This window comes from Choloepus didactylus, chromosome 10 (assembly GCF_015220235.1).
Source record: "Choloepus didactylus isolate mChoDid1 chromosome 10, mChoDid1.pri, whole genome shotgun sequence".
Lineage (NCBI taxonomy): Eukaryota > Metazoa > Chordata > Mammalia > Pilosa > Megalonychidae > Choloepus > Choloepus didactylus.
The window spans coordinates 51,325,597-51,341,438 of NC_051316.1; the positions used below are offsets into that span (position 1 = coordinate 51,325,597).

At 34.0% G+C, this 15,842-nt stretch overlaps 1 protein-coding gene across 6 annotated transcripts in view; it reads right to left on the reverse strand.

The window, feature by feature from the left end:
- The window catches only part of RFX3 (regulatory factor X3), a 364,760-nt gene that overhangs the window by 65,670 nt on the left and 283,248 nt on the right, over window positions 1–15,842 (reverse strand). For 5 of the 6 annotated variants that reach the window (XM_037798627.1, XM_037798629.1, XM_037798626.1 and 2 more), the window contains 4 exons: window positions 12,599–12,720; window positions 10,737–10,849; window positions 1,497–1,612; window positions 883–1,037 (listed from right to left, as the gene is read on the reverse strand). In XM_037798627.1, coding sequence (XP_037654555.1) covers window positions 883–1,037; window positions 1,497–1,612; window positions 10,737–10,849; window positions 12,599–12,720 — 506 coding nt within the window. The remainder of the gene's footprint in view (window positions 1–882; window positions 1,038–1,496; window positions 1,613–10,736; window positions 10,850–12,598; window positions 12,721–15,842) is intronic. The other variant, XR_005210807.1, reaches the window with a different exon arrangement.

The window sequence follows — 15,842 nt, forward strand, 5'->3', positions numbered from 1 at the left end:
TAAATCCCTATTTAAATATTTTCTGGAATAAGAACACAAATCATCTGTGGACAGGACAGTGGCCAATTTCACAAGCTAAAAGATTGCTTTCACGTTATTAATATCACAGAGGAGTGGGAACTCTGTCCCATTTCTTTAACAGTTAAGGTCAGTAATATGAACTTTAGGTTCAATAAAGATGTAGGCAGAAAAATCATTTCAGCTCTCTAACATCAGAATCCTTAGCATTTTTATTGGCATTTGCAGAAATTAGCTTTGTTTGCTACAAGGTAGTTTAAAAAGCACCATCCCTTTAAAAAGTAATCTAACTTATCTATGTAATTCTATTTGCTATACAGTGGGAATATGATCCTTGTGTAGTTACCAGATTTTTCTCCTAAAATGCCAGTTAACCATTACTGCTAATGGAACCTACATTTGTAGTTTTAACATGATGCAGGTGACAGAGTAAATGCTTTTATAAAGGAGTTCAGTTGCACTGGAAACCTAGATAAATTCATTTCAAATCAAAAGGAACCATAATAAAAACTGGTCTAGCAATAGCATATTCCCACAATTTTTGGCTTTCAGAAGAGGATGGTGTCCCTAGTTACAACAATTTTTATAGTGTTGACTGGCCTGGGAGTGTTCTTGCAATTAGTTTTTGGGACTGTCATAGCTATAGTTAGGCTTTCTTATCAAAAAAAAAAAAAAAAGAAGAAGATTGGAAAACATAAAATGCTTCTCTTTTACTAATGTTTTGCAATACTCTGTGTTGCGTGTTTTCTAATTGGAAATCTAAATGAGATAATAATCATTCTAGATTGCAACGTCACTTCCCAAAACTTCCTGGGTGGAATGTATGAGAACAAAAGCATCCGTACTTTTCTGCATTTAACTTACTAGGAATAGGTCTAAGGACGTCGGGGATGAGAATCTCCACCAAAGCCTGGTACATCCCATGGTCACAGTTACACATCCATTTCAGGATAGACTCATGTTTGCACAGAGTTATCAGCTTTGCTTTCGGAAGTCGACTTTCTATTTCACTCAGATTGCTGGTGTGAATAAATGTAGCAAATGAATAGATGGCAAATGAGGATAAAAAAAAGAAAATGGACTTTAAAAATAGTTTTAATTTATCAAATATTACTGAGGTTAGAACTATACCACCATTGCACTGGTGCCATATGGCTGGATATTTATACAACACTCCCCCAGAACTGCCTATGCATGTTGATACTTTCTGAAGATATGAAAGGCAGATATGATAATAATTCCATGAGGATGAAATAACTCTACCACAGTACCCCAGATGAATAAAAATGGGAGCTATTTACACACTCTGAAACCTCAAGAGAGCAGTTTGTGGTTTATTTCTAGGATGACCAAAGAACATCAATCGATTCATTTAATGTTGTCAGGTAAGGTTCACAACTGGTATACATGTCTCTAATTTACTAGCTTTGACATCAACTCGGCCATAAAAATGAACTGAAAAGCACACTGATTCTGACCTTGATTCAGTAATGGTAGTGCCATCTGTTGGAGTAGAGGGAGAATAGCGCCAGAATGTTTGCCACAATTTTTCTATCAGGCTAAACTGTAGATTCACAACAACGTCCAAAATTGCCTAAAAAACAAAAGGACATCAATATTACCTTACAACTCTACTGATGGGTTTGTGTGAAGAGAGCATAATACCACAGGATCTTATATGATAAAGATCTTCTTTGAATCGTAGCTAAAAAATTGGTGAGGGCTTCAGGTCAACCAAGGTGGCAATGTAAACAACTAGCAAAACCTGGCAGAGCCTCAAAACACTGGAAAACAGTTAAGGGTTTGCAGTATCTGGGCGAGTGCTGATCAAGAAAACAGCTTTAAAAATGGTAGAAGAAGCTCACGATGCCCTTGTTGCCCACACTGACCCCCTTCCTGGCAAAGTGTGGAGCCACCCTGCACTCTCATTGTGGGTCACTGGCCCTATTCCGGAGGGAGCAAACACTATGTGCATACCGGGGTGCCTATAAGTCAGTGCCAATCTAATGTGTGGCAGCCTAAAAGACTGAACCAAGAAACTCATCTAGAGCTTCTCTCCCAGGGCTTGCCTTTCAGGCAGAGGCAGCTTGTGGACAGCTAAATCAATATAAGAAACAAGTCAAAGAGGCCTGGGGTAAAGAATCATCTGCTTTAAGTCATATAACAAAGTACCAGGACAGGGAGAGATTCTATTTCATGGGGAGTAGGGGAAGCACTTGGATTCTTGTAAACAAAGGAACTCCCAAGGCCAGAGACAGACAAAGCTTAGGAAAATAAGCAGACTCGGAAAAGATGGAGAGGACCCTGCACTAGTCATTCACCTTGGGCTGATATTCTTGATAGGAGAGCTAAACTCTGAAGGAGAGCACCAGCCAACACAAAGTCCATTTACAAAGACAAAAATGGTTTGTTTGTTTTTGTTAGTTTGTTTTTGTTAGTTCCAGGCACTCACGGAAATCTCTGTCATATCATTAGCTGGCCACAAACTTAAAGAACAAACAGCTCAGGGACAAAATACCAGATTTAACACTTTGAAATAATAAAATGTACAGTGTGTAACAAAAAATTACAAGACAAAAAATGAAAAAGGAAATGATGGCCCACCCAAAGGAACAAGATAAAAATTCAGAAACCATCAAGAAAAAGAACAGACTTTGGACATACAAGATGAAATACTTAAAAAAAAAAGAACCTCAATTTGCTCAAGGAGATAAAGGAAAACACAGAAAAAGAACAAAAGGATATCAGGAAAACAATGAATGAATAATAGGAGAATCTCAATAAAGACACAGAGATTTTTAAAAAGAACCAAACAGAAATACTGGAATGGAGGACCACAATAACTGAAATGAAAAATTCCCCGGAGGGTTTCAATAGCTGACTGCAGGTGGCAGAAGAAATAATCAGTGAACTCCAAGACAAGACAACCAAAATGATTTTGGCTGAGGAACACAAAGTAAAAAGAACTTTAAAAAACAGAGCCTAAAGCCCTACTGGAGACCATCAAGTGTAACAATATATGTGTTTTGGGAGTCAAAGATAAAAGAGAGAAAGAGGCAGAAGGCATACACAAGAAATACGAGAGTTAATTTCCCAAATTTAACAAAGGATATGAATATGCATATTCAAGAAGCCCAATCAATCACAAACAGGATAAACTCAAAGAGAACCATTATCAGATATACAGCAGTCAAACTGTCGAAAAGGCAAAGACAAAAAGAGAGTTCTGAAAGCTGCGAAATAAAGCAATGTGTTATATTCAAGGGAGCCCCACTAAGATTAAGTGCCAATTTCTCATCAGAAATCAGGGAGACAAGAAGGTAGTGGGATGAAATATTTAGTGCTGAAAGAAAACAATTGCCAACCAAGAATTTTATATGTGGCAAAAAAAACCTGTCTTTCAAAAAGATGGGGATCCCTTTTCAACATGAAGAAGTTAGAATGGTCAGTGCCCAAATATCCCTAAAGTTTGAGAGAACAGAGTTTGAGTTGTAACAGAGAAGCTAGAATTTAATAATTGATTATGACTACTGAATTATTATATAGATATTTCTTTTTAGTCTCTAAAATGTTGAAACAGCTAGAAGGAAATACCTGAAATTGTGGAACTGTAACACATACCACACTTTGAAATTCCATCTATAGCTATTTGTTAAACTGTAATTTGAAATTTATCATTTTTCTGCATATATGTTAAATTTCACAAAATAAAGATGTTCAAAAAAAATATGGGGAGATAAAGGCATTCCCAGATAAAAGTTGAGAGAGTTCATAACCAATAAACCTGTCTGAGATGCAATGCTAAAGGAGTTCTTCAGACAGAAAATCTTTGGTTTTGGACAAACAATGAATAAAGATATAATCTGTAACATGTATAATGAAAAAGTTGGGGGATGGGGGATATAGAAACAGTATATGTATATGATAAAAGTTAAGTTAGTATGAAATCAAATATGATTGTCATAGATTTTGGATCTTAAATTTAAACCCCATATTAACCACAAGCAAAATATATGAAAAATACATTCAAAAAGAAATGAGAAGTTATACAAAATAGCATAATACAAAAAAACAAATAAATATGAAAATAGACATTTATGGAAGAACTGAAGGACAAAAAAGGTATAAGATTTACAAAGAATAGCAAAATGGCCAAGTCCTGCATTATTAGTAGTTACTTTGAGTTCCAAATATATGCTGATTACAACAGACTCACCTTGAGTTCAAAGACATATGTAGGTTGAGAATGAAATGATGAAAAAAATATACATTGCAAATAGGAACCAAAACAGAGCTAGGAAAGCTAAACTAGTATCAGGTAAAATAGACTTTAAGTAAAAATTTGTTACATGGGACAAAGAAGGTCATGTTATAATGATAAAGGGGTCAATTCAACAAGAAGATACAACAATTACACAGATATATACACCTAATGGCAGAGCCTCAAAATATATGAAGCAAATATTGACAGATTTGACGGGAGAAATAAATGGCTCCACATTAACAGTAGAAGACTTCAATACACCACTTTCAATAATGAATAGAACATCTAGATGGAAGATCAGTAAGAAAACAGAAGACTTGAATGATACTATAATCCAACTAGACCTAACAGACATATATAGAATACATCACCCAACAGCAGCAGAATATACACTGTTCTCTAGTGTATAAAGATCACTCTCCAGGACAGACCATATGTTAGGTCAAAAAACAAGTCTCAATAAATTTTAAAATATTGAAATCATACAATGCATCTTCTTTGACCACAATGGAGAAATGGAAAATTCACAAATATGTGGAAATTAAACAATGTACTCTGAAACAACCAATCGGTCAAAGAGTAAATGACAAGAGAAATTAGGAATATCCTAAGGTAAATAAAAATGAAAACACAACATACCAAAATTTATGAGATGCATCAAAGGCAGTGCTGGGAGAGAAATTTATTCCTCTTAACATTTACATTAAAAAAGAAGAAAGATCTCAAATCAGAGACCTAACCTCAGAAGAGGTGGACACAGAAAAAAGAAGAACCAACTATATCCGAAGTAAGCAGAAGGAAGGAAATAACAAAGGTTAGAGTGATGACAACGCAACAGAGAATAAAAAGACAAGAAAAAGACTAAACAAAATCAAAAGGCGATTTTTCAAAAAGATCAAAAAGATTGAAAAACTTTAGCTAGATTGAAAAAGGAAAAAAATGAGAGAGGATCTGAATAAAAATAAAAAATGAAAGAGAGGACATTACTGCTGACCCTACAGAAAGAGAAAGGATTATAAGAGGATATTATGAATAATGTATGCCAACAAATTAGATAGCCTAGATGAAATGAACATAGTCCTAGAAATGCACAAACTACCTACACTGACTCAAGTAGAAACAGAAAATCTCAAGAGATCAATAACAAGTAAAGAGATTAAACAGTAATCAAATATCTTCCAACAAAGAAAATCCCAGGAAGAGATGGCTTCACAGGTAAATTTTACCAAACATTCCAAGAAGAATTAACACCAATCCCGCTCAAACTTCCAAAAAAATTGAAGAGGAGGGAACCCTCCCTAAATTCACTCTAGGAGGACAGTATCACCCTAATACCAAAGTCATAAAAAATACCACAAGAAAATAAAATTACACACCAATATGAGTTTAGCTACAAAAATCCTCAAGAAAACACAAGTAAACAGAATCCAATAGTACATGAAAAGAATCATACACAATGATCACATGGGTTTTATCTCAGGTGTACAAGTGTAGTTAAACATAAGAAAATCAATTAATGTAATACACTACATTAATGGTACAGAGGGGAAAAAACCACTTGATGATCTCAACTGAAACACAAAAAAGAGAGATTTGACAAAATCTATCAGCCCTTCTTGATAAAAAACACTTAGAAAACCAGGAATAGAAAAAAACTTCCAAAAAAGATGAAAAACCCACAGCTAACATCATACTCAATGATGAAAGACTGAAAGCTTTTCCCTCTAAGACCAGGAACAAGACAAGGATGTCCACTGTCATCACTGTTCTTCAACATTGTACTGGAAGTTCCAGCTAGAGCAATTAGGCGAGGAAAAAAAAAGGCATCCCAATTGGAAAGGAAAAAGTAAAACTTTCCCTATTTGCCAATAACAAGATCCTAAATACAGAAAACCCTGAAAAATCTAAAACAAAACTAAAAGGGCTAATAAATGAATTCAGTAAAGTGGCCAGGGACAACATCAACACACAAAAATCAGTTGTGTTTCTATACACTAGTAATGAACAATCTGAAGAGGAAATCAAGAAAGAAAAGAGTTAATTAAAGTACGAAATGTTGAGAAATGAATTTAGCCAAGGATGTGAATGACTTGTACATAGAAAACTATAAAACATTGCTAAAAGAAATCAAAGAAAACCTAATAAGTGGAAGAACATTCCATGTTTGTGGATTAGAAGAATAAATATTGTTAAGCTGTCAATTCTACCTAAAGTGATTTACACATTCAATGCAATCCCAATCAAAATTCCAACAGCTCCTTTGCAGAAACAGAAAATCCAATTATCAAATTTATATGGAAAGATAAGGGGCCACAAATAGCAAAAGCTATCTTGAAAAAGAAGAATGAGGTTGGAAGACTCACACTTCCTGATCTTAAAACTTATTACAAAGCCACAGTAATCAAAACAGCATGGTACTGGCACAAGGGCAGACATAATAGACCAATGGAATTGAATTGAGAGCTCAGAAATTAACCATCACATTTATGGCCAACTGATTTTTGACAAGGGTGCCAACTCCACTCAATTGTGAAAGAATAGTCTCTTCAACAAATGGTGCTGGGAAACTTGGATATCCTTATGTAGAAAATGAAGGTGGACCCCTACCTTGCACCATAAACAAAAATTAACAAAATGGACCAATGACCTAAATGTAAGAAACAAAACTATAAAATTCCTAGAAGAAAACACAAGGAAACATCTTTAGGACCTTGTGTTAGGCAATGGTTCTTAACACATCAAAACAAACAAACAAACAAAAACAAAAAAACAAAAAACAAAAACCATGAGCAACAAAAGAAAAAATAGGTAAGTGAGACATCATCAAAACTATAAGCTACCGTGCAACAAAGGACTTTATCATGAAAGTAAAAAGACAACAAACAGAATGGGAGGAAATAACTGAAAACCACCTATCTGATAAGGGTTTTAATATCCAGAATATATAAAGAAACCCTGCAACTCAAAAGTCAAACAATTCAATTAGAAAATGGGCATAAGAGTTGAAAAGACATTTCTCCAAAGAAGATATACAAATGGCTAATAAACACACGAAAAGATGCTCAACTTTATTAGCCATTAGGCAAATGCAAATTAAAAGCACAGTGAGATGCCATTTCACATTAGAATGGCTATTAAAAAAAAAACAAAACAAAACAGAAAATAGCAAATGTTATAGAGGATGTGGAGAAATCGGAAAACTCGTTCATTGTTGGTGGGAGTGTAAAATGGTACAACCACTCCGGAAAACAGAGTTTGGTGTTTTCTCACAAAGCTAAGTATAGACTTACCATATGACCTGCAATCCCACTTCCAGGTATATATCCAAAATAATGGAAAGCAGGGACTCGAACAGGTATTTGCACACTGATGTTCATAATGGCATTATTCATGATAACCAAAAGATGGAAGCAACTCAAGTGTCCATCAACAGATGAATGGATAAACAAAATGTGGTATATACATACAATGGACTATTTTTCAGTCATAAAAAGGAATAAAGCTCTGATACATGCGACAACATGGATGAACTTTGAAGACATCATGTTGAGTGAAATAAGCCAGGCACAAAAGGACAATCATTGCTACTCTAGGTATTTTAGGCAAAAAGAGCAAATCATAACTTCATAATTTTACAGTGTGTTCCAACACCTGTGTAGATTTGGCCCTATGCATGACATAGAGAATGACTGATGTTCCAAATAAAAACACTGTGAGACCACTCGAATATTAAATAAAATCTTTTGCAGGCAATTTCTGGAAGCCAGGAAGAAATGTTGCAAGTAGTCAGATAATGAAAATGGAGGGAAGGGAACACATTAATTAACACACTCCTCAGCCATTACTATTAGCAACAATAAAAATGCAAAGTGCAAGTCCTGAAACTTAAGGGCTTATACATGTACTTCATCCCAGACAAAACCTAAATCTTCTCAAGGGGCAAATTATTATAGCTGCTTTCTCAACTGAAGCCTAGGCACCTCCCAAGAGACATCTCTAAAAATGTGAAGCAACTGTCAATATCTTACATAAGGCCCTCTGCCCATGAGACTGCTTTAAGAACACTTATGCATATGTTAAAAAGGAAAAATATTACAGTACCAGCAACTTGTAGAGAAAATTATACTTGTTTCTTACATAACAAAAGCAGTGATACAAAATATCTTTAGTAAACAAATTTTGGGAATTCCAAATAATAGGCAAAGCAGGTATATTAATCTCTCTTAAAAATACAAACTGTAGGAAATCTGAAATAAAATAAGGCAGGTAAGTATTTTCAATGCATCTTAAATTCAGCATCTTCTCAGATTAAATAATCACAAATAACTCTTTGAAAAGAACATTCACATTAGCTTCATTTGAGACAGTTTTACAAATGAATAAAACATTTTATCATTCATCCACCCACATTCAAATATGTTCAGACTAAAATATATAGACAAATATATGTTAAAATAATCCATATTCTATTGGTCTTGGGCAAATGACTATTTTCAGGACTGGATATGAGACTCAGATACTGTACTTCAAAAGTTTAGAAGTTTAACAGGAAAAAAAATAATTATAATTCTTCTTTTTTATATATGTTGCTAGGCCCCATGAGAGATGACATGGTATGGCAACTCTAAAATGAATGGGGATCAATCCATGGACTGCCATTTCCCATATAGATTAATTTATATGTCCATATATCTTCATATAGAGTATATTTATTTCTGAAATTGGTATGTTAATGAAAAATTTGTAATCCCAAGAATATTTTAATCTTATTAGGGGAGTTTATAACTTAGAATAATCTTACTATACTTTCTTAAGCAAATAAATAATTGTGCTCTAATTTATATATTGAAAAATAAGAGAAACTTTTCAAAAAATCCTTATTATATTTATGCAGGCTGGTTAGTTTAAAGCAAGGTTCACCTAAACATGCAGAAGTGAGAAACTGCTTAGAGACTGTGAACACAAATCTTTACTGCATAAGATGGTAGGTATAGAAAGAAAGACATTCTTTCCCTAGATATGGGAGGATCAGACAGAAATTCTCAAATATTGGGAAAAGCACAATAGTCAAAGAGAAATGAATAGTAAGTGGTTTTCATTAATCCAAAAAATGTTGGGAGTAAACTGGCAGGATTTGTTGAATGACAATTTTGGCAAATGCTTTGTTAATAAGGAGAGATTTGCTCTTGATTGTTAATAATCTAGCACCCTTGACAAGCACTCAGATGCACTCAAACAGTTCTTATTTCTGGAGTAGGAAAAAAAATCTGTGAATGCTATGAACTGAGACATCTCACTGCCTACTACATTGTCAGCAGTCAGAAGATCTGCCCATGAAAATCCTCAGGGATTATCTTTTATTCTAAGGAGATCACCAATTCCCTTGGAAAGCTACTTAAATTCTGAACAGAATCTTCTTTCAAAAGGAGAGGCACTTAGGAAAATTCTCATTGCAACTCATTATCCATATTCTACTGGTCTAGGACAAATGACTAATGAAGCAGTTGAGTTGCAGGTACATTAGCATGCTGAAGTAGAGAGAGCTCACCTCCTAGAGACAATATAGACAAAATAGATTTGGGATATTCAGAGGGGGAACAGAAGTATGGATATAAAATGCCAAGAGAAATCTTAATTAACCACACACACACAAAACAAAACAAAACAAAACAAAACAAACAGACAAAACTAGAGCCTCATTGATTCCATGAAGAAATACCTAAAATGTTTTATTAAACATTTTGAGAAATTTTTTTTTAATAGAAATGCATTTCTTGGTGTAAAATTCAACAAATAAAAAGGATAAACTGAAAAATTAAGTCACTCAACCCTGTCTCCAATCACCCAGTTTCCTTTACAAAAGACAACCCCTGTTAACATCTTTTTGTTCTTTCTTTTGGAGACATGCATACACGTACTTTTTCACTCAATAAACAGCATGCTATACATCCTGTTCTGCACCTGCTTTTTCTCTTAACATTATATCCTGGAGATCTCTCCATATTAGTTAGTACACTTAGGGTTGCCTGTTGCTTTCAATAGGTGCATTACTGTTCTACTCTATAAACTGCACCCTAATTTATTTATCCAATTCTCTATTAGATACTGAAGTTGTAACCAATTTTTTGCCATTAAAAAGAAGACTGCAACAAATTCCCTTGTATATTTGTCTCTTTACCCATATGTAAGTACATTTGTAGGATAAATAAGTAGAAGCAAAAGTGTTGAATCAAAGGATTCTTATTAGAATAGACTAAGAAAATAGAGAGTAAAATTTATTCTCCCTTTCTTGTATTCTACTCCGAAACAAGAAAGAAGAAAAAATCAATTTATTAATGCTCAAAGAAATGAGAACTAACTTCATCTGTTCTTTAAGAATAAACTAGATTATTTTGTTTTAGCATGTGCCTGGCAAAATTTAGCATGTGTTTGTACTATGTTTGAAAAGACTTACCTCACAGTGCTCTCGATAAAGACTCTGCAGTGACTTGATATCCTCAAAGGTAGTGCCATCTGGCAGAGAAGAGATTTCAACTTCACCAAACTCTGGAAGTGCTCGAGATGCATCTGTTACCATGACAACACAACAGAAAAAAGCTATTGTGGATGATGCCAATCACACATTAATGAGGGAAAATGTAAGACTCAAAAGGAAGAAAAAATTAAAGGTCAGAGGTCCAAAGAGCAAAGATTTTTCATATTAGCATTTTGTAAGCAAAACTTAGCACCATCAGCTCAAAAGATACTCTCTATCTAGATTGATAATTTATTGCCATTATTCAAATAGAAGTAATACTCATAAAAATTTTATGGAAACTGAATTTTCTCTACAATTATATTGGAAATGGAGTATCACAGTGTTCCTCAAAATAGGTCCACTATTGAAAAATATCGCAAACTTGCCAGCAACAATTTCAGTGTTTTTTATTATGTTACTTAAACATGTAATACATAAATCTAACTTTAAACTCATTATGGCTCATATCTCATATAATCTGAAAACCAAAAGAGCTACAAAATAAATAAATACAAAGAAAACTGAAAAAGTAACATTAAATATAACATTAATTTTATGTGATGGATGATGCTGTTGTCTATAAATTACCTCTCAAAACATGAATACAGTATTAACTACTGCAGCACATGCTCTTTTGAGTTTGACAGGCCTACACCAACATGTACTACCTGGTGGCTGGTTCTCCCATTACTCTTCTGTAATCAAATGACTGTGAAACTTTCCTCCACACAGAGCACCATGACATCATTTAGCCTTCCCAAGTGATAAAGGTGCAATTTACAAAGTAATTCTCTCTATTCCTTTCTCATTAGCACTGGACAATTAGTGCCTGCTTGATCATAAATTCAAAACAAATGTGGAAACTAAAATTAAAGAGCAGTATTCAGTTCTAGTCTTCTAGGAAATGCAGAATATGCTTTTATCTTTTTAAGATTATAATTGAAACAAAAATGCAAAATAAAAGAATAATTCTTGTTGAGAACTAAAGGGCACCTAAGAATATACCTGAGGACTTTAGTTTTGGGAACATTGCCATAGAATTTTCAACTTCAGCAGCTATTCCTATCTGAGAGTCCATTTTAGCTGCCTTTGTCAGAAACTACACATAGATACATATATACACACAGACATATACGCGCACACACTCTTTGATGGAATCTACTTATCTTGATCTGTTGTATGGAAACTATGCATGCTCATTTCTAGAAAAGGTGTCGTATTAAATTGCCATTTTTGTACCTTTGGCTATGGCAGAAATATGAAAAATGTTCAAGTTTCACTTCCTAACTCTTTAAATAACAAGAAACATGTATACCATCTACAAAATTACAAAAATAAGAAGTACTATAATTGATTCAAAAGAGTAGGTTACTCTTTAAAGTTTATAACAATTCTTTTCTAGCCTGAGACTGTATGCAACTTTACATACAGGAAATGAGAATTCTTTCTGGTACCTGAAGTTACTACTGAAAGTTATAAACACAACACAATTTTAATCACAAAAGCCCAATTAATATAAACTCTGGGAAACAATTTCATAGCAATGAGCACTATGTTTTTAATGCATATGCATTTAAAAGTCCTACATAGTTTGAGATTTCTAAAAATAAATTCTAACATTCACGTCTTCCTCAGAAAGCAGACATGAACTAGAACTATCATATGATGTGCATAGCTTCAGCACATGCAAAAAAATCTTTTTATGTAACAGCTATAACAGACATAGCACTTAGAGAAAAGACTATTCTCTTTTTTTCAAAATACTAATAGCAACTAATATGCATTACACCTTAACATACCTAAAAACTGCTGATGATGTTGACTTTGGGCAATTACAGTTTGCTCAACAGATGTGCCTGTCTGTTGACCACTTCCTGTGAAACCATCTGCAACCCCATCCACTTTCTGCATAGGCTTGTACCTAAAAATATTAGACGGGAAAAAACAAATAAACCAAATTATTCCTTGCTTTTTTATACTACCCAAACTCCAGAGGCATTCCATTTTATTCTATCATCTTTATTGTCTTCTGATAGTTGTAGGATTTTTTTCCTTGGCAGTTTCATAAAGTTAGGATGCAGAACTTTTTTCAATAGTGAAAAGAAATAAAAGGGAGATGGGTATGCAGGAAGGGGATCCACTTTTGAAAACCCAGAAATTTACCTAAGGATGAAAGATTTATGAGATAGTTCATTGGACAGCAGTGGCAAAGATGTCCGTGATTATAGTCTTAATATACAGTTTGAACATAATTTTAAATGGCCAATGTATCAAGGTAGAAGCATTTTAAGTTGGAACTTTAATTTGAACTAAGATCTAAGAGCTAGGGTCTCAGAAATGCTGATGAATGACTTGCAATTAATAAGTACCTACAAAATCTGATTCAGCCTACAAAATCTGCCATACTATTTTTGGTGTCTCCTAAAATCTCCTATGCATCTCAACTTATTCATCTCCCTCAACTCCCTCCCACATCTACATATACAAAGGCCACAAGCAAACAACTTACAGCAAAATACATGCAAGACTCCATCTGAAAACTATCTCCTTATGAAAGCCAAATTAATGAAAAGAATAGAAATCTATGGTTGTGTATTTATCTTTAGGGCCTTAGTAATGCACATTATGTACACTTCATATTGCTAAGACAGAGAAAAAGGGTTTCAGCAGTATAGGCAAGGAGGAAAGAAGAATGCGCTTGGGAGAGAAATGCCACATACAAAAAAAAAAAAAAAAAAGCAAATCTCCCAGGACCAGCAAATACAAAACAAGACGTGAGCAGCAAGTATAACTTCTTTTTCTAAGATTGCATTTATTTCTCCTTCATTTTAGAAATTTGGATATAATAGACATGTATAAGAAAGAAAATTAAAATCTACAATAAGCTTATTACCCAGAGATACCATCATTTATATGATGGTGCCTGTCATTCTCTTTTTACCTATCTCTAGTTATATCTATAAACAAGACAACTGATTATTCTCACTATTCAGACACTTGACTTTTACACTAATACTGTTAGTCAACATCATCATTAACATGAATTTATTATGAATAACAATGTAGTACATGGACAGGAACTCAAAGATGCTCTGACAGTGGATATGAAGGAGATGAACCTAGTGAACATCATACAAACTAATGCTCAGGTTACCTCAGGAAATGACTCAAATTTGAATGTTATTAATTATAACTTAGAAAATAAACTTCCAAGAAGATCACAAAGTCACTCATAATGACATTTACATTTACTTCATATGTGAAGTGATCTTGCAAAGAACTATAAAAAGCAAAAAGAAAGTCATAGGATGAAGAGGGCGAAAGGAGGGTACAACACACATACTTCATCTTTAAAGTTGTACTTTTAATGATACTTCATTACTAAAATATTGCTTGCAATTTTCTAAAGATTTAAAAAATCTCAAACTTACTCTTTAATGGAAAAAACACCTGGCAAGTATTTTTCAATTAGGGACACAACAAGAGATGCCAGAAGAATTAATATTGTTAAGTATTATAGTGCCATTTATGAAAAAACTGAATGTTTTCTGATTTTTTCCTCCTCCAAGAATCATCTTAGAGAGGCAAAGAAACTTTGGGAGGCAAGTACTCTGTGTACTTGTGTGGAGGAGCAGTTGCTAACCATCCTGTTTTATCAGACTTGAACAATTTTATCCTTATTTTATTCAGGGAAGTTTCTTGTTCACATCGATTCATTCCAGGTTTCATTTCATTTGAGCTTTCCATTTTTTTCAGCTATGAAATTTATTATCACTAATAAAATAGGTTAAAATTGTTTAACCATGTTTCTTCAATTAACTTAATGGAGGTTGGGATTCACCGTATTTAAACAAGTGATTAAAAGAAGTTGAATTATTTACCCTAGAGAAGAGAAAATGGGAATAATTTCCTAGACCTCAATTATATTAAATTTTAATATGGGATTATGGAGTAATTATGATACTTTGTCCAATTGTGCTTTATGAAGTTCCCTTTGTCCTGCACAGCATCTAGTATACTATGGGTGCTTAATAGACACACATATCAAGGGCAAATAGAATTTGACCAAAAAAAGAAAATGACGTAAGTTTTTCTTGGACTGTAAGTTTTTTAGAGGACAGATGGTATGTCACAGTCTACCTATATACAATGCTTAGCAAGTGCACAGTAGCCTGCAAGCAAAATTATATGCTTCCTTAGAAGAATGGAGTCAGATATTAGTATTGTAGACAGTGGAAGTTCCTAAGGGAGAGAGATATAATATTTCTATTAAGCATTCAAAATCACAATCTATCACAATTAATACATTATTTGCTTAATAATAATGATATTGACTGGGAAGCACTGATTAGAGGTACACAAATATATGCAAATGGAAAATGCATCAAGATTAGCTTGTAGAAAAAAAGGAGCTAAGCTGGTAAATTCTAGAGAAAATGTGTAGGTCAGAACTTAAGAACAGATCTTATATAGGAGAGATAAAGAAAACAAAAATATAGCCAGAAGCAGGAAATGGATGTTTTTATTCTAAACATAGAGTAAGGGTAGCAAGAGAACAATACACTGAAAAGACAGGGCAAAGAAGCACTATGTGTATCCCTTCTTGGCTGCCCGGCAAAAGGACCTCTAGAAACTACAACCATGTGTTGTTCCTGGGAGAAAAGTCTTGGGGCAAAGTTCATGAGTGGTTTGTGCCAGAAAGAATGGCATCAGGAGAGTCAGAAGAATAACTCATGTACAGAGTGTTAGTATGAACCTGTGAGTATGAGAGCACTCCCAGGTAGTTCCGACCTTTTGCTTTCTTTGCTAACTTTGTTTGAAGTAATATATCAAGTAGTGGTAAATCCACTGTGTACTGCCTGGTATTGGTACTTAAAAATCAAAAATACTAGACTGAGAAAATCTAGATGTTCCTTCTCCAGACAGTCTGTCTGAGGGAAACAACCTGTCTCCACCATCACTTCAGAGGCTTGTGCCTTCCCAGAGAAGGAAACGATTTAAAATGAGGTGAAGAACAGTCACAGTTTTAAACAGTCTAAACAA